Below are 19,428 nucleotides of genomic sequence, written 5' to 3' on the forward strand. Positions count from 1 at the left end.
ATCTCCCAGGCTGAGCAGACAAAATTATGCAAATTGCTTCAAATCATTGCATTTTCATTCTACATGCGGCTTCTCAGCTTAAAAACGTTCCCTCAAAGCAGGCCATTGCAAATGATAGACATGACATCTCTGTCTTATCTTTGTCTTTTTTTTATACATTTGGAAAATGTAATTCCACCCAGTGATACTGAGTTGTTTTGAAAGCCATGTAGGGACTGGTAATCCACCGAGAACAGTGAAATTCATTAAATGTCAAAGCGGGTGCCAGTTTTCTTTTCTTTTTCTGTTTTTTGTTGTTGGAAGAAGTTGCATCTTTGCAGATCTGTGTTTAAAGATTAAACATGCCCCTGAATAAAATCTGAAGCAAAATCTTTCTCCCAGCAAGTTTTCCCAACTTGTAAATATTCTTCTCTCGTGCATTGCGTGACATCATGTGGGTCACAGTTACTTACCCAAGAAACACTGGGCCATTTTAAGACAGTCTTGCTAAAGTCACATGGCCTGGATAGAAGCTTGAGGATAGCAATGCCTCATCATCAGCCACCAACCACGAGATCACAGGGAAGAGACGAAACAGGGGGAACTGAACAAAGAGGATTTGCCAAAGCAGTAAGTGAGTCGTGGATTAACATGGATAATCTGCTCATTAGTGATGCTCTATCATTTGAAAGGACTCTTGAATGTCAGGAAGTTTGCCTTTTAAAATATTGAATACTGTATTTGGCTTGCTGTAACCTAAAATCAGATGGTTTAATCCCTTCAAGATGAATGTTAACTTTGTTTAAATGGAGCTCTTGTTACGTCAGGCATCACATCAACAAGTGTTTGTTTTTCGGCCCGCCTCTCCCTCTGTCTCTTCCCATCTTCCTCTGTGTATTGGATGTTGAGCCCTTGTGCTCAGTAACTCTTTTGTCCTCCAAACATTCCCTTATACTGCTACTTGCTGCTTGGGTGGAGACAGTACCCGCTAGCACCTACTTTATATCAACAAAGGCAGTGTTTACTTCCTAAACACTAAAGAGTGAGAAGAACTGGATTCAAGTGAAAAAGGACTGTACGTCATTGACTGGTGAGTAACACCACCATCATGGAATGAAATTGATAATAACTGTTGTGAGTCTTATAACCTAAAATAATATATCTGAAACTCTAATTCTGAACATTGTTCTCATATGTTCTCAAAACAGGAACTGTGACAAAGATGACCTTGATCATTACTGTAACTGGTGATTCCTTGCAGTGCATTTCTAGGATGACTCTTGTCAAGAAGTTGGCTTGAGCCGGGAGTTTCTCATTAATACCTCCACAGTAAACGGCTTTTGTTGAGGAGCTGAAACTTGAGAGCTGTGAGTGGTAACCTAAGCTGCAGAGGGATGACTCTCCGTAGGCCAGCTGCCCACCTAAGGAGGACTCCAGGTTGGAGGAGATCAGGAGATGAGTCCTACTGGGAGAGCTTGATGTCAGAAGGGCCCGCTGTTTCTCATCCACCACGTGCACCGCGGCCCCAGAGCGCCATTGAAGGTGGCCAGCTGGACAGCTGGCTAGAGCACCTGCAGGCTATGCAGAGCAAACTTAAAGCCCCAGCTCATAATCAGGCTCGAGGGTTCAATGACCGAACAACATCCATGCCTGTTCTGAACAAAGAGCCAACTGGACGTGCTTGGAGACACACGGGTTTTCCCTCTTTCAGCAGGGTCTCATCTTCATGTGAGAGTTCAAGCCTATGTGACAGCTCGCTGGGCAGCCAGGAGTCCCTCCAGACTGGGGTTTTTTCACCTCCGGAGCGCAGAGGAAGCTGGGAGAGAGCCCATATCATGCAGGCTCCAGAAAAGGAACAAGCCGAACTTAGTTATCTTTCTCCAGTCAAAATTGGATGGCTGCCAATCCAAAGAAGAGTGATGATGGTTGCAGACACTTGCAACCAAAACCAATTTTTGGACCATGCTCCCGGCCATGTAAGACACATAACACCTGGTACAAAAAAAACCCATTTGGCAATAGAATATTTTATGAAATTCTTTTATCTGCAGTTAAATTAGTGAGGACTGAAGAATGCAGAGAATTTGAGCAGTTGCACTCTGCACCTTTCTGGAAAACCAGTTAGAGTAACACAATTCTAAAACAAGCACTGGCAAAGATTTAGCTTGGATTTGGCTTTGGCAACATTTTGAATTGTGGGACTTTTGCATGTTAGTGTTGTGTATGCTCATGAAAGTGACGCTGCTTTGTGGCAGGCACTGTAGAGTAAAACACACAGAGTGCCACAGAGAGCCATTTGTAGTCAAGTCTCTGTTACCCAGGAAGAAGGCAGCGCTCTGGCATCCTTTGAAAACAGCTTACTCTGCAGGAACTCAGTGCATTCTCAAAAGGTTTACGACTCATTTGGAGCTATGTGCTCTGTGCCCAAAGAGAGAAGCAAGTCAATGTACAGAAATAATTTAATAGGAGCATCAGTAATCTGATAATATGGCTTTGAATTGATAAGTTGGTGTGCTGTAGAGATCTGACTGAACTGATGCATTAAGCAGATTCCTAGACTCCTGACTGATCAAAATGAGGTTGTTTATATTTTCAGTTGTTTCCACTCTAAAAAAAAAAAAAAAAAAGCTCTGAATGATTGTGGTTAAAACTTAAAACTTTAAGGGAGATGTGCTTTATTTAAGAAAATAGATACTCTCATGGCTGTTGGTTGACTAACTTTGGTGCCAGTTAGACTGAAAACCAGAGGAATCAGCTAACCTGATATTGTCGGACAGACATGGACTAGCTATACCTTTTCCCTTTTCAGTCTTTCTGAGAAAACCTGTTAGCTAGAAGTTGGCTGCTGTGATAGCATCGTATTTACCATGCAGGTCTTAGTCAGTATACAAAAATAGACATAGCCTCTTTGACTGAAAACATAAGCAACTTTGGAAGTGCTTTAAACATGGATCCTTTCTAATGGCCACTGGAAGCAAATCTTTTGCTAACGAGAATAAATCTGGGAAGTTTATGGGGAAAACAGACCGTTTTTTTGATCATCTTCCCAGTAAATATATTCCCGTTGAGCTTATGGTGTCGTTTATTAGTTTGAAATCTTACTAAATATAACATGATGCACATTTTGAACATTTTGGCCACCATTAGCATCCAGAAGGACAATAAAGGTGGGTGTGCTTTAGAGCAGGTCTTCCTTGTTAGTGACACCTCACTTAAATTGTTAGTTAATATTAATCTCTGGCTTTCTTTTCATCTTCCTCCCATTGCCCCCCAACCAGGGATTTTCTCTCTACTATTGTAGGGTCTTTTCCTTACAATATAAAGTACCTTGAGGGGACTGCTGTTGTGATATAAATCAAACTGAACTGAACTACCCTATCAAAGTGCAGACAGATTAAAATCCACCTGACATAACATCTCTTTTGGAAAAGCTAAGATGCTAGCAGCCAAAACACTTCAAAAATGGGGCTTTGCCTTTTCCCACTCTTTTGAATGTATCAAACACTGACCGAAAAAAAATCTGTACTCCTAGACCAGTGGTTCTCAAAGTGTGTGGTGCGGCCCACTGGTGGGGCACAGAGTTCTTAAAGGTGGGGGGGCAAGTTACCTGGCAGAAAGGTCATGCGGAACTATGCTAGGTCATGCTAGGCTTTTCTGTCATTGTTTTGTTTAGATGGGGCTGAAAATATTTCTTCGTGCCATGTGGGGAATGATGTAAAAAGTTTGAGAACCACTGTCCAAGACGGTTATTACTAATGTAATAGTAGTTTTTTGTAATTTCTCTGCCACACTCTTTCTTTTTCCAGCTGAAACTGAAACAACCCATCACTCCAACATTTCAGAAGAATCAAGCAACACCTAAGGCACAGAGTACGTATGCAATTTGCCACTTGTATAACAGATGGGCTTTCAGCTGAGTGTAGTAAAACAAAATTCAGTTATGCAAATCTATACATTATGCAAGTGTTATAACTGAAAACCATACATAAAATAAAAGATTTAAAAAATGTAAAGAGTAGGCTATTTGTCTGTCACCAAGAAACGTAATTAATGGCATAATAAATATGGTCATAGGGTAACTATAGGGGCTGGGTTAGCTAGGAGGAGAACAAGAGCTTATTTCAGGGCTGACTTGCCACACAGTTTACTTGCCTGTAATCAGCTCCTTGCAGCAGTGTTGCCCCTGTCCTTTTTCAAATGTTCCACACCGACTGGCTGGATGATCACTTTAAACGACATCTTCTAAAACAAAGTCAATTTCAAGAACAACTGATCGTGACTGTTGTGCCACGGTGTTCTGGCAGTATTGCAGGCAAAGGAAATGGGCACTATTAGGCCTGAAAAGCTGATGAAAAAGAGGTAGGGGCTGGCATGGAAACGAAAGGGCAGAAAGATAAGACTGAGAGATGCTGACTGACTGGAAAAGTGGCCGTGTTAATCTTTGAGCATGACATCTAGCTCCATCTGGATTTGATCTGAGGTTTGATCTTTCAGCCTTGTTCTTGTTTATACATAGATTATCCTGACAGGGCTCAGGCTCAGAAATCAAAGTAATCCATTCATGACTTCGATAGACAGCATATTTTCAAAGATAAGTAAACCTCATTAATATCTTATAAAGGCCTAATTAAGCTGTGCCGATTAAGGTGGCATGACATTTTGTATTTTTTATTATTAACCATTTTCAAATAGTCTTTGATATAGGTTAGACTGCCTTTTCACAATCCAGCTGTTATTTACCGTTTAGTTATAATTTCTGTGCAACACATACTTTTTCTAGAAAAACTGCATTTAACACATGGCTTTTCCCAAGGTTTTCTGAAAACAATAATAATTACCTCTCAATTAAATAATCCGTAAATATAGTTCAGTTGAACAAAATAATAAATAGTCAGGTGCACACAATGGCTGAACTCAACATCAATCACCACCAGTGAGTTGAAACAGGAAACAACTATCTCTATGAAGGTCTGCATCCAAATTTGTTTTATTGCTAGTCACTTTTGCTCAGCCGCCAGTGGATTTAAGTACACAATTTCACACCTGAAACCAAATGAATTTTAAATCGCAGTTATTCCAATAAGAATCAACTCAGTTGCGCCGGAACTAGAAAATGTATTTCTCGTTATTTTCTCTCTCTCTTTCTGGTTGTTGCTGACAACAGAACAAGCAGAAATAGTTTTAATCAGAGCTGAGGTCTCATTGCAGACATTTAGTGCCCTCTGCCTCCATAAAAGTCACATTTAACAAACTTGAAATGGTCTGGTGTTAATGAGCAAATGATAATAAAAATTGGATTGTGTGCTTCAAGGGCCTTCGTGTTTGGACAGGGTGGTTAATTTTCACCCTGCTCACACTTACTTTTTCGATAAAACTCATGAGGATGATGAATAAATTGGGAGGGCGGGAACTCCAGATGGGTATTTGCCATATGGCCTTGCTTCTTTATTTTCCTCTGGGATATTAAGGTCAGCTGTTGATTCAGGGAAATGGCAATTTGAGCTCAGCTAGTAGAGGTAATGAGAGAAGCTTTTCAGGGTGTTGGGGTGGGGGCTTTCTACAGACAGAAAAAAGCTATGTTACGATTAAAGCAGGTGAAAGGAGGCGTTAGAAGGGCCAAAGTCCTTTAGGAAGTCGGAAGACATTTGTCTTTAGGTCTTGTTTGCAAAGCTCTGCAATTTTCACCTGCGCTCTCATTTTCTCCCTCAAACGGAAAAAAAAGAAGAAACCCAATACAGATTACACGCACAAGGGTTATCCCAAAGTGAGAGCATGTTACCATGGTAACAGTAGCAGGTGGAAACGCAGTCAGGGTGGCAGTCAGGGCTGAGAGGCAGACCAGTCAAGTTGCTGTGTCTCCTGGGTAAGGAGACAAGTGACTCTGGGGTGGTGCTAAATTCACTTTGCTGTGCCAGTGTCAATTATTGACAGTGTCAACATTGCTCTACAGTCACAGGAATGGATGACTTGCATGTTTGTGTGTGGCAAAGACAGAGAAAGAGAGAGAGAGTGCGGGCGAGTTAGGACGTGAGAGTATGTGTTGCAGAGACTGTGACAGTGGATCATTTGTTTTGCCTTGATACACAGATGCAGAGGTGGAGAGAAGTCACGTCGCTGCCACTGCTCTGGGTGTGAAGACGTGGCAGACACCTGATCAAGGCGCTCCTGTTATTAAACAGGTAACTGATAGCAGGTTTTGAAATATAAAGTACCACATAGGTTAGGAGACAGTTTTACAAAGGAAGGATATGATGATGATTGTTATTATTGGGCCCATTTATGGCTGGAGATGCAAGGTATTTCTTTTTATATAATGAAGTTTTGTTGTTGTTGTTATCATGCTCACATTTGCTCTTTTGCTTAAACCAGAATCTCCCATTTCTAACCAGGATTGGCTATATACAAACAGCAATGTGTGTGTATATATATATATATATATATATATATATATATATATATATATATATATATATATATAGAGAGAGAGAGAGAGAGAGAGATAGATAGATAGATAGATAGATAGATAGATAGATAGATAGATAGATAGATAGATAGATAGATAGATAGATATTGTTGTTGTTGTTTTTTAACCTTTATTTAACCAGGAAGTATCTCTCGCAAGATCTCTTGCAAGACTGTACTAGGCCTGACATATAAGTGAAATAACATTTTTACATAAATAACATTTTTTTCTAATGGCAGGAGAAACTAGATTATAGAATTAATCCCTTAAAGGATTTCTAAAGCTAATTTATTGAACTAGAGCTTAAAAACAGACAAATAAATGGAACAGTGGAAGGAGAGAGAAAGAGAGAGAGAGAAATGGTTGCAGTCTACAAATAGTATCTGACTTGATCAAGACAAAGTTAAGAATGAATGTCATGAAGTGATCTCTTTGTTCTATGGATCTATAAAGTTGTGCTAGATGCTTTTTCTTTCTGGCAAATTGTTTTGTTTTTCCTTAAAATTCAGCCATAGAGTGCAATCGCTATAGTCACTTCAAATCAGGTAAAAACTCCCCAACATTGTAGATAATAATCCTGTGGCACAACAAACCCCTATGAGAAACCACTTGCCAACAGTGAGGAGAAATAAAAACTTCCTTTCAGCAGAAATTTCTGGCTGCTGAAGCCACAAGTTATTGCTAAACCAGACTCTGGGAAGGTGTCATCTGCTGTGACTAGTTAGAGTGAGGGGGAAGCAAAGAAAAAAATGAAATCCAAAGATACAACAAACAATATAGGTAGAAACAGTCAGCAGGTTGTTTAGGCCCATAACAACAAATCAGGAACATGAAGCTGTGGATTCAGTTAAACCTGCAGAAAATACAGGAAGGGAAAGAACACAGAGGACAAAAGCACATACTACAGAAGAGAGAAGGCACAGTAATGTCATAAGGAAACCAAGGTTAACACAGTTTAACAGGTAGTCTTTACAAACACAGCACAAAATCATGGTCAAAGCAGTGGTGTGGACTTCCTTAAAAGAAAACTGAAATGGCTAAACTCCTTTATGGTTTATGCACCTTTGATAAACGAGGGAGATATGTCTTATCATTTAAAAGAGGGACATATCAGTGTTTCTCCATGCTCCATAAACACCATCAGAATGCTCCAGCCTAAGGACCAGAATCTTTGCTTTTCGCCTGTTGAGGATAGAGTCTCATTGTTATTCTGTGAGGGATAAGTCACGCTGTATGCTGGCTTTGCCTGCTGCTGCTTCCATTGCCACTGGGGCATTTAGTGTGTCAAGCATGGGGAGAGTCATCTGACTAAAGAACAAACAGCAAAGCCCTGAAGAAAGACAAGACAGTTGACCTGTTGTTGAAATGTAATATTAGAAAGATGTCATGTTGTCAATATTTTATGCCAAGTTATGTTTCATTTTCTCCATATGCCACTTAAAAGCAGCAGCACAGACTGAATGTAGATGAATGTGAAGCACGTGTTTTAATGTGTTGATGTATGACAAATCATTAACCATAAGACATCATCAACAACAGTAGGGTAGGACTGGGTTTTCATATATAATTAAAAAATGTTATCACATAAAATCTCATTTGTCCACACGCTGTAGGTGCCAGAAAAGCCTAGCTTTCCTGCTAATGAAGGGGACAGACCTGTCGGCTGGCAAGCTCTGAGAAGGGGCTGGAATACCAACAGGGTGTCAGCTTTCCCTGGAGGCAGTAAGACCATTGAGCTCCCCACAGGGACCAACTCAGACCCTAATAGGAAATCCCTTTTGATGAAAACAGCCAGCACAGAGGCCCTCAGGCATCCTCTGCTGAATCGCACAACTTCTGCAACAGGCTATAGTCCGCAACCTTCAGACATACAGACAAACTCCGCTGTGGGAATCTTCATCCCTCAAAACAAACCTGGCTTCTCCTCCATCACCATCTCCTCCAGAAAAGTGAGCAGAACAGCTAGTCTACCTGGCTCTGATACCAGCAACCACTCTTCCCAGTCACGTGAGTCTCCTTCTCCACGCAACAGCTTGGACCACCAGCCCATGGACCCAAACTCCAGGCATTTAACAGTGCAACGGAAAGCCACTATAGTCAAAGTAACAGAGAAAAGGGTGATTTCAAGTCCTGTATCAAACACAAACACAGCACGGACACCACCGGGAAGCAATGGTCTGGACACAGTGGTCCACAGAAGGAAGGCCACCATCATCAAAGTGACAGAACACAGAGAAAGCTACAGTCCAGGCAGACTGAGGGCCAAACACCCAGAGTATAGACACAGCTATAGTGAGGGAACATATATGGGCAACAACACATGGAGTCAGGAAAATCATTCACAAAATAATGAACAACCTTCTTATTGTCATCTGAATTTTATCCCAAACTCTGCAGCACCAAATACATATACTTCAGATCCAGAGAAAAATGGCTCGCGGCACAGATCCACACTGAGCCTTTTCCTAAACAACCCTCCTGGTGTAGCAGCACCCACATCCTCAGAGATTTCTCCAAAGCCTGTTGGACAGCGATCGGGGAGGCTGCACAGACCACTGAGCTGGTATGGCAATGTGATTGGACACACTGAGACAAGCAAGGAGAATTTGACACAACCATCTGCCAGGAAATGGAGCGCTGGACTTCCAAAAGAAACTGATGTCAACCCTTTGAACTCGGACAATAGTTTCATCAGTCCTGGAAAAGCAGTGAAAAGACCAGGTCAGCTTGTGGCAGAGACACTCAAGTCAAAGGCCGGTGAAAAAGAAAGATTGCCTCTACCAAGAAGCACTTTGCAGGCAGAGTCCTCCAGTCTGACTCTCATCAAGGCCCCGGGTAGGTTTCTCTGTCCCACTTTGGGAGCCTTCTTGTCAGCACACATACTCCCTCAGTCTCTGATCTCCATTTTCAAAGGATGGCAATGTCTAAATATGCACTTCCTTTGTGCCATTTGTGTGTTCTAGCTTGAAGTTATTACACACCCGCCTAGGTTTGATACAGTCTTTCACTTTTGATGTTTTATAGGCATTATTAGATTGCAATGATATTACTTCTTGATCTGCTGACACGAGCCCAATTGTCACTCACGGAAGATGTCTTCGCCTGTGTCGAGCAACATCAGCTAGACGCAAAGGTGCCCATCAGCACCTAGATATGCATTCTCATTTTCACCTTTTTTTCATTTTCCCACGCAGGCCTTTGCATGCATAATCTATTACTGCCCCCTTTTCACTGGCAGCACAGGGAAGGAAGGGAAATCACAAGCTGCTAAACATGGTGAAAATGAGGTATTAGAATGTGTTAGAATCTGGTTTGGCGTTAAAGCCCTGCAATGCAGCAGTTCTATTTGTATGTGTTTCTTTGCGCTAATCAGGTTGTGATCGGGCCATCTGGGTGCCCAAAATAAGTCTTAAAAGTTTTCTGCTTACTTTAAAATAGATCTAACATGCATTTTCTCACCTTCTGTCATATTTACAGTTTTGTGCAATAGTCTTATGCCATCACCGTTTCTTTATATGCTCAGAAAATAGGAAATAGGTGCAGTGACTTTTTAACAACATACATGGAAAAAAGGATGTAAGGCAAAAAGAGAGTCTGTAAAATTGTAACAAGCCTGAAAGCCAATATGTCGTATGACTACTTTTATTCTTCAGCACAGCCTGAACTCTCTCAGACAAGCTTTCTTGTCATTTCTTTAAGTGGTCTTCTGGAAGAGTTTTCTGCAAGGCTTCTTGAAGGGCATTCAAAGATCTTCTTTGGATATTGGCCACATTTTGTTCTGTTACCTGTCAAGATTAGAGATGGGAATCCATAAGAATTTAGGGATTCTGATTCCATTATTGATATCACTTATCAATGCGATTCCTTATTAATTTTCTTATCGATTCTCGTTGGGATCTCACTGGCTCCAAGTAACCACCATTGCTAAGCAGCAATAAATAAATTACATTCATGCAAATTAATTGCATGCTGTGGGTCCAATGTTTGTGCATGTTTGTTGAAGTATTTCCCCTCTTTGTTGTGATCAGTGTCAGGAGTCGTTATTCAAAAACGTAATTACACATACTTAAAAGTAATGCAGTACGTTTTAGGGTAGCAGCACTTCAGGAATATCTTGTTGTTGCAAAAAATAATATTTTATGCCAGTCAAACTGTGTTATCATTGTCATTTTTCATAGCTTCAGCAAACAAAGGAGAAATACTGTGTTTTTGACAGGCTGCCTGCCAGTGACAAATTGCCTAAAGATCCTATTCAAAATTAATTCTTTGCTAAGTTGTCTGTTATGTGTAGACACAACACTGGTTTATCCATTGAGTTATGTGTATTTTTTAATCCTTGAATGATTAATAGATCAATTTTAAGTGACTTAACAAACAAACAAAAAAAGCAAAAAAAGCCCACAAGGACTGGACTGAAAGTGAGTGAAGAGCAGTCAATGTCAAAAGAAAAACATTTGAAAGAACTATTGTGCAAGGCCACTTTAAAAAGATTACAAGAAAACTCTGGCTTCTCAGAAGAAAAAGATAAAGAAATGATTGGTGGGTCAATACTTTTACACAGTGCTGTATGCACACAGAGAGATGGATACTACTACTAGATAAATATTACCACTAAAGTTTTGAATAATGAAGCTAAAGTTGTTACAAGTAATCTATACGAGCCAAAAGCTTTGTCCTCACACTGATTCTAATTCCTTTCTGCCTGTAGCATTATATTAGATCCAAAAAATATTCTTGGTAAAAAAGCAAATAAGTGTATTTTCCAAAAATCTCAAAATTTCAAGTTAAGTCTTCACAGTGTGCAGTTGTTAAAAGACTCAGCTGAAGCTATCTTTTGGAAAATCTGAATATCCAGGTGAATAAGTAAGAAGATCAGGGAGTCTTCTGCTGAGCAACTGTGTTTCTTGATTCATGATGTCTTTTCTCTGTGTGAAATTATTAATTATTCTTTAATCACATTCATTAAGAGTGTCATCAATTAATTACAAGGCCCTAGGCAACATCATTTAAATTCAACGTTTGTTACAGTCAACCACCAAATGAGGCAGGATATTATACAGGAATGATAGCTCCGAAACAGCCACTGTCAATGTTTTACTCACTCTTCAGTTACATCAAAGCCCTTTTGGATTTCAGATCCCCACTCCCAACAGTCTCCAGAGGAAGTGACTGCCCTGAATGCGGCTGCGATCATAGCAAATATCAAACTCCAAAGACAACTTAGTAAGGAGAAAAAACCAAGTGGCGATTCTGAAACGGATTCCACTGCATCACCCCAGGGAAATTCTGGTATTATTACTTCTCTCTTCCTCTAATTATATATATATATACTCATAATACTCACTGTATAAAGCATTTATCTTCATTACAATAAAGTAAAACTATTGGTGGTTCAACATTTTCCCCCCACACCTATACATCCTTAATTTTATCAATACTAATATGGTAAAATTCCTTGACTTATACATACTATGCCAACCTGGTTCATTCCAGTAATTAATATGTCATGGAGACCCAGGGGGCTCCTGAGGAACTGTGCATTGCAGTCAGGCATGTGAAGCTAAGCCATGTGTACATGAAAACCCAAAGTAGTTGATTTCCTCTGTCTTGATAGTGACAGATGAGGGAGAGCGTGCAAAGCAGCATCCTAATCACAGCCGACGCCTCAACCGGCCTCATGCTGAATTTGTTCCACTGAGTCTAGATGCTGAACAGTCATCTGAAGCTGTTTCTCTTCAGGTGAGTTTATTTTCTGTGCTAATAAAACAATTTTGAGAAATTGATTTCATTTTCTAAATGAAAAGTCCAGAGCCACAGTGTAACCAGCCAGAGTAACTTTCCTCTCCTAAGAGTTTTTGTTTTAGGTTTACAGAACTCACAAGGCAAAACTAGCCAGTGTTTTCTTATAAAGGTTCCAAAAACAATATAAAGAAACCACTGTAATACAATTCAATATCAACAAAAAAGAATGACATATTTATACTGGCTTTAGGGGTTTTTTTTCCACGACATGCCTCACCGTGTATGCTCAGGTGCACGGGGAGTTTGAAACAAGGGTTGTGCTTAAATGTTTTCTCAAGAAGAGCAATGTATTTGTGGTTTTGGCAGGACGCGTTGCAGAGGTCTAGACCAGACTTCATTAGTCGTTCCCAAGGTAGAGTGCGAGAGCTGGAGCGAAAGGCACAGGAGAGAAGGAAACTGTCAAATTCAGTAGGCCCACAGTTGGAGAAGGCACCCAGGCAGAGGAGAGCTCTCAGCACTGGGTCTACCTCTCTGAACGGTAATGCACTAGCAGCCAGCCTCACTTCTTGTCTCCAGTGTACTGTCCATTGTTTCTGTGCAGCTGCAGTGGCTTTTTGCCACACGACTAATCATACACGGATACAGATTTAGACAAAAAAGGGGGGCAAAGGGGTGTTTGTCAGTCAGTGCTGTTTTTCTGAATTCGTGAAAATATTTCTTTTCTAATTAAAGTTAATAATAATATCTACAAATATTTCCAAATCCACTACAATCAACAACAACCAGCAAATATTACATTAAGATTTTGCAGTAGCTTCTTCAGGAATTATTTAATTGAAATTATGAAATGAAAAACCTGGATAAGTACGTTTAATAACATAGATAAAATGTTAAAGTAGCTTCATGCATCTTATGGATTACATAACAGACTGATATCCTAAAGTAAATCACCCTGATACACTTTATTACATTTTCTTTTCTTTTGAATGTAGTTAAAGATTTTGGAAACAGAAAGTGGCACACCTTGTGAAACTTTGACTAAATATAATAAAAGCAACCTGAAGTAAGATGTTAAATAAATGGTTTTAAAGACTTAGCAGAGATTTTATGGCTCTCTCTGCCCTCTACAGGCTACAACAGAAAGGTGCACAAATGTCAAAATACCAGCTGAGAAATCAAAATGATCAGTGGTGTAATTACAAATGCCCTGCAGAATTTGACAGGTGCAAATGTGATGGTGCAAAGTGCCTTAAGAAACAAAAAGAGAAGGTTACATACTTTTTAAAAAAAGATAATCTTATATGTTCAAATTCAATGTGACATTTTTTATGTTCAAACAAAAAGGAAGTGTTTTGTCTATTCCAACTTGTGTAAAAGAAAGACTGACTGCAATGCTTTGCCCTTGTGTGTGTGTGTTTCTAGGTAACCTTTTCACTCACAGAGAAAGAGCATTTTCTAGGAAAGACATGCAGCCCAGATCCAAGCTGTGAGCGCCATCTATGTTTTTACTTTGGCTCACTATCAGATGCTTTTACTTTTTAGGCTTGTATCACTCCTGCATTTTGAGCATTTTTTCCTTAGGCTTTGTCTTATTTTCCTGGCAAACTCACAAAAAATTAACAAGCTGACATAGTTATATACATAAATACTGAGCAGATGTTTTTGCACCACCCCTTTTTCATTTATATATGTATATATATTTCTGCTGAGCCACTTAACAGTGACCTATGAATCACTGAAGCTTCAAGGTATACCTTCGAGGAATAAACCAGTGTCGACACATAAGAGCCAACTTAGCCAACCAATTTTGAATTGTGTCTTGAAGCACTTTGTTACTAAAAGCCTGTGGAGGCTCTGGCTTGCAGGCAGTGCTTTTAGGTTGGGAATCTTGTCAAATTATGTCATCCCACTAAATTTTGATCCAAAAAACCAATACCATCTGTAAAGCGTCTCATTAGAAACAGCTTCATTTTCAGGATGACAATGATCTTAAACACACTGCTAATGCAGTAAAGGCCTACCTGGGCAGGTTGGCAGTCTGTGGCAGGGTCAAAACAGAGCAACAGACAACCATTCGCACCTTTGACCAGTTTAGAATCACAATTAACCTTACCCCACTAACTGTATATTTGGACTGTGGGAAGCCAGAATACCCGCATATAAGTGTGACCCCCCCACAGGGACACATTTAAACTCCACGCAGAAAAGTTCTGGACAGATGTTGGATTCAAACCCAGAGTGCTAACCACTATGCTATTGTGCTGCCAATGTGGCACATGTTTGTGTAAATCTTCAATAAAATTTCCGATTTTGCTACCAAATAATGACGAAATAAGGGGTGGCTCAAGACTTTTGCACAGTAATATAGTTCCTAATAAATGTTTTAGGTTTTTTTTTTTTTTTGAGAACCGCAGATTCCAGATCTAAAACACCATTTTTATTTTTGTACAGGACACCTGCAGATCTCAAGAGACAAAAAGAAGAAGAAAGGAGGGAGGTCAGTTTGAACAACAGATATCGAGCTGAGCTTTACAAAAAGGTAAATCCTCTACCTATTTTTCACAAAACAATCACAAATGAATCTATCAATTAAAAAAAATGTTTAAAAATCAAAGTGACTTGATTTCTGTTCAGGAACGCAAGAGAATAAATGTAATTTGACATCTTAACCAAAAAATAACAACTTGCTTTACTTTTTTCTGCTTTTTTGTAAAACAGTACATTTTAAAGTTTGTGGATAACAACAATAGGCAAATAAAAGATGATCAGTTAATGAGACAACTCCACCTAACATGAGTTTAAACCATCTAATTCTAGTTGTCATCTCATTAAATATCAGCACCAGACGTTGTTACAAACACATATTTAGGTAGAACTTACGTCATCAAATCATTGAACATGGAGAATAAAGCAAATAACTCCTGTCTGGTAGTTATCTGCCCGAGACACTGAACAGAACATTAATAGCATGTATGACCCACAGGCAATTGAGCAAGTAATAACACACCTTTCCCTTACAGCTCAAGTAAACCTTGGAAAGTGTGAAACATTTTTGCAGTAATGACAAACACTTAAGGGTTTCTATGTTAATAATGCACCCTTGTCTCTCTTCAGAACGATGCCGCTGTTGAAAATAATGCAGTAAAGTGGGCACGTAATCCATTATAATTAGCTGAAAAAAATGGATTTGAGTGGGTCGCACGAGGCTGAGTTTAAAGGACTTTTTTGATGCAAATATCAGGGGGCATATCACATTGTGGGGCCCTAATATCAAATTATAACAGATAAAAAGACCCACAGTTACTGATAAGGTTTGTCATTTCCTTTTGGAGGTCTGGACAATGTTTTGGTTTGTTTTGAAGTAGAAAATTACACTTTAGTTATTGCATGATCCACCAAATATTCAGTGTTGCAATAAAAATCCAGCTATAGGGAGAAATATCTACTTTTAAATGGTTTACCTTTCAATTTTATACAGTTTTTAGAGCACTAGCTTCAAGCATGTAGCAATGTAAAAAATTCTTTACATAATTAAATGTCTGCTCTGATTGTTTACAGCGAGACCTACAATAGACTGACTTTTTACGCCATTGCATGATTACTTAAACTTTCCTTTACACTTATTTTCCACTAGAGGGAGATGCTGCCTAACTTTTCTATTTTCTTGCACGCCTGCAAAAGGTTCCGTGAGAAAACCCGATCTTAAAAAACGCACTTCAGAGGCATATTTGTCATGTTTAGCGATTGCTAGCGAGCATTCCTTTTTTGCCATTTTATAGTCAATAATTCTGACCTTCTATAGAAGTGAGTTTGATTTAGAGGAACTGTAGTCTCTCTTTCTCACCCTGCACCCCACACCCTGCCTCTCATTATGAAGAGAGACTGTGAACAGTCTCATTGTGCTGAGTGTATGAGCCCGTGTTCCTCATGAAACAAAAGGCCCTTTAGTGGCAGAGAAATCCACAGCGCAGTGCCACCATTCAGCCGAGCCTGCAGACAGAGTGGGTGCCCACACACAGCTGCTCCTCCCACACTGCTGCTGTGGCAGATAATGCAGGGAAGAAGGGCTATGATGCCAGAAGATCCAGCGGGTCTTGAAAAAGGAGCTGGAAAGCTTAACAGTTTGGGTGAGAGGGTGCCATGTACCAGGAATCGGTCCTGTTTCTGCACATGACCTCTGAAAATTAAGGAGCATGCTAGGAGACTTTTGTATGGACCAGATTGGTTGTCTGTATATAGCCTTTATTTTGTGATATGCGTCAGCCACTTGTGTGTTTTCTTGTTACAGAAACTGCTGGATCAACTTCTTCAAAGGAGCAACAACTAAACAACTGAACACATGGATGAAGATGTAGAGAAAGGCATAAAAGACTGAGACAGTGAACTTTGCCCTTTGTCAGTTTAGTTTATTATTTTTCTAGAACCTGTTTTCTTATGTGGATTAAAAACATATATTCTCATACAAAGTTAAAAAAAAGACATTTAACCTTAATGCAAATTTATTGCACTTCCTGATCAAACAATATGTAGTAAGCAAAATCAGCATATCTCACTATGTGACCTTATCACAGATAAATCCAATTACATATTTGTTCATTCTTTTGCTCTTCTATGCAAATCTGGTAAGGATGTCTTTCTGTGCTTGCTTAAAACTGCTTGAAAAGCGAGCAGTGAACACACTCGGACACGGTCCTTATGGATTCTAGAAACATCTTCAAATCAGCAGTGCCTGCTGTTTAAATGACCTTTCTATGCTCTGTCACGTGGTTGTCCTAGCCACCCTTGTGGTATGCAATTTCAAATAAAGGTTGTTGAAGGTCGAAAGTATGAAATCATGTCTGGACAGTCTGTTGTGGTTTTAATCAAACATCAGCCTCGCCGATACGGTTTCGATTAACTTCTGTTTATGCAGTTTGTTGTCTTGTTTGCACTTGATTGCAAGCTGCCTTTGTTTTGAGACTACTCCATGTAATTGGATGCAGAACAAGCGTCTCACTGTAGCAGTGGCGTCTTCTGACAGTCACTTTCACATGATACCATGTGATGTGAAGCAGCAATGTAAGACAAAATCATCCATTATGCTTCACAGTCCAATCCGGGACAGTCTTTATCCGTCGTCTTCATTTAACATCCAATGCTGAAAGAAATGTGAAGTGAGCTCTGCCACCATTCAATGCCAGATGGAGGAATGTGACCTCTTTACAGTGGAAGCCCCCCCCCTGTTAATGGACAGTTCAACTGAATGGAGCCTTTGTCTCTGTCATTGTGTCATGATGGACCAAGCCTCGCTGTTGCATATTCAAATTTGTGTGTTTTGATCCAGAATGAATATGCAGTGAGCGAGGGGTGTTGCACAACAACGTGATGATTCTGGGTAAAGCAATGTGTCAATATTTATTTTTAGAACAACAGACAACAGAGCAGAAGACCTTCTCATTACTCTCAATTGTCATTTTTCCTCATTTGTCTTTAGGTTTGTGCTCCTCCGTAGTCCAGTCGTTTCATCCATTGTAATTTTCATTGGTGTGTAGAGAAAACAGATGGTTGCTACTATTTTTATAAACCTATTTTCATGTCTGTGCAATTGCATGTGTGGGTGTATTTGGACAGTGGGAGTGCGTTAATAACACCATTCATGGTGCACAATGATAATAATTTGAGACTAGAAGGACACTTGTGTACCATGGATGTTCTTTAAAGAAGATAATTGATCGCATGCATGAGGCCTTAGTCAAAGATTACCTTATTTTACCCTTGCAACTGAGTGTCTGCGTATAAAAATAGCCGTTATGAAATTATTCACACATCAACTGACTCTTATTTGATTCTACATTTATGTGTTTTATATCTGAACAACTTTTGTGTTTCAACTTTTGTAAATGTGCTTTGGGAAGTGAAATTCTTTTCCATTTTGTTTCTCCCAAAATCGTTTTCTCATTGTTGCATAGGTAAGATGGAAGGACGTTCATTAATCATCTGTTCTAGCACCAACAGAGAGCCCTGCTCTGCAAGCACCCCTTGGTTCTTAAAAAGCAAGCAGAGTGCTCCTCAGTATTCATTTATTTCCATGTTTCATCTTGGAGGCAGAGTTTTGAGAGGTTTCTGTGTGAGGGTGTATGCTTTCACACTGCGTTAAGATAACAAGTGGATACGGCGCAGTGACTTTACCTTAAGCCTTAACGCTGGAAGCATGCTGGAGCCCTACCTGAAATGCTAAACAACCCGATGCGGCGCACTGCAGAGTGCACATCGCGAAAAGCATAATTGAGCAGAGCGCTTTGGGTCTATCAGATGGCTTTCTGGCATTTTAAAATGTAAATGTGATGAAGTAAAACCACTTTTTTGTGGCATGCGCACGAGTGAGTCTGGGTTTTTTTTTCTGGCTGAGTAACAAGTAATTGATTTACCTTATAACACCTTCCCAGGGAGGCTATAGTCAAATGTGGCCTTAGTGTGTGCTGGTCTGTTAAGCTCCCTGGGTGAAGTTGATCAAGGAATACCAGGAAAGAGGAATGAAATAACCTGGTTTACCTTCAGAATAAAAGGGTGTCTACGTCTACAGCAACGAACGGTGGGCAAGAGAGGTGAAGAAGAGAATGCAGGCAGGTAGGAGTGGGTGGGGACCAGTGTCAGGGGCGATTTGCGACAGAAAGATAATAGTCCCAATAGGTTGGGAGTGACCAGAACTGACAAGACTAAAAATGAGTATTGGGACACCTCAAGTTGAACGGTTTGGAGACAAAGTTAGAAGCATGGCTGAGATGGTTTGGACATGTGCGGGGGATGGATTGTGGATAAACTGGGCAAAGGATGTTGGAGCTGCCAGGTAGGAGGAAAACAGGAAGAGTACAGAGAAGATGCAGGGGGTTGGGGTGACACAAGAGGATGCTAGGGTGAGATGGGGGCCGATGATTCACGATAATTAAGAACTTCAAAATAAAACCTTATAATATCTCTCAGCCTGTGCACTTGCCAGACTTATGCTTTAACAAATGCATACAAAATTGGTTAAATTGGATTCATGCAGGTTTTTGCTGTAGCTTTTGGAACACACTGTGTTCAAAAGGATGGCTTTAAATGAAACTTGAGGATATAAATCCAGTAAATTTTTTCCATCAAAAGAATCGATTTTGCCCTAAATTATTTATTTATTCTCCATGGAACTGTTGCCTTCTTGTTGAAAAATGGGACCGGAAATTGCTTGTTTTTTGCGTCTAACTTGACAGCCTGGTTGCCATTTGTGT

At 39.9% G+C, this 19,428-nt stretch overlaps 1 protein-coding gene across 4 annotated transcripts; it reads left to right on the forward strand.

The window, feature by feature from the left end:
• Nucleotides 1-301: 301 nt before the first annotated feature.
• Nucleotides 302-17,019, forward strand: c8h10orf90 (chromosome 8 C10orf90 homolog). Of its 4 annotated transcripts, none has more exons than XM_026178430.1 (11): nucleotides 302-1,069; nucleotides 1,188-1,955; nucleotides 3,786-3,849; nucleotides 6,067-6,158; nucleotides 8,056-9,277; nucleotides 11,579-11,731; nucleotides 12,063-12,181; nucleotides 12,551-12,722; nucleotides 13,607-13,670; nucleotides 14,636-14,723; nucleotides 16,473-17,019. In XM_026178430.1, the coding sequence occupies exons 2-11, from the start codon at nucleotides 1,374-1,376 to the stop codon at nucleotides 16,509-16,511; spliced, it is 2,595 nt and encodes an 864-aa protein (XP_026034215.1). In that variant the 5' UTR covers nucleotides 302-1,069; nucleotides 1,188-1,373; the 3' UTR covers nucleotides 16,512-17,019. The 4 variants fall into 4 exon arrangements, with proteins under 4 accessions (XP_026034215.1, XP_026034217.1, XP_026034213.1 ...); XM_026178428.1 differs by having other exon boundaries at nucleotides 303-1,069; nucleotides 12,057-12,181; XM_026178432.1 differs by lacking the exon at nucleotides 13,607-13,670 and having other exon boundaries at nucleotides 12,057-12,181.
• The last annotated feature ends 2,409 nt before the right edge of the window (nucleotides 17,020-19,428 follow it).

Source organism: Astatotilapia calliptera, chromosome 8, assembly GCF_900246225.1.
Source record: "Astatotilapia calliptera chromosome 8, fAstCal1.2, whole genome shotgun sequence".
Lineage (NCBI taxonomy): Eukaryota > Metazoa > Chordata > Actinopteri > Cichliformes > Cichlidae > Astatotilapia > Astatotilapia calliptera.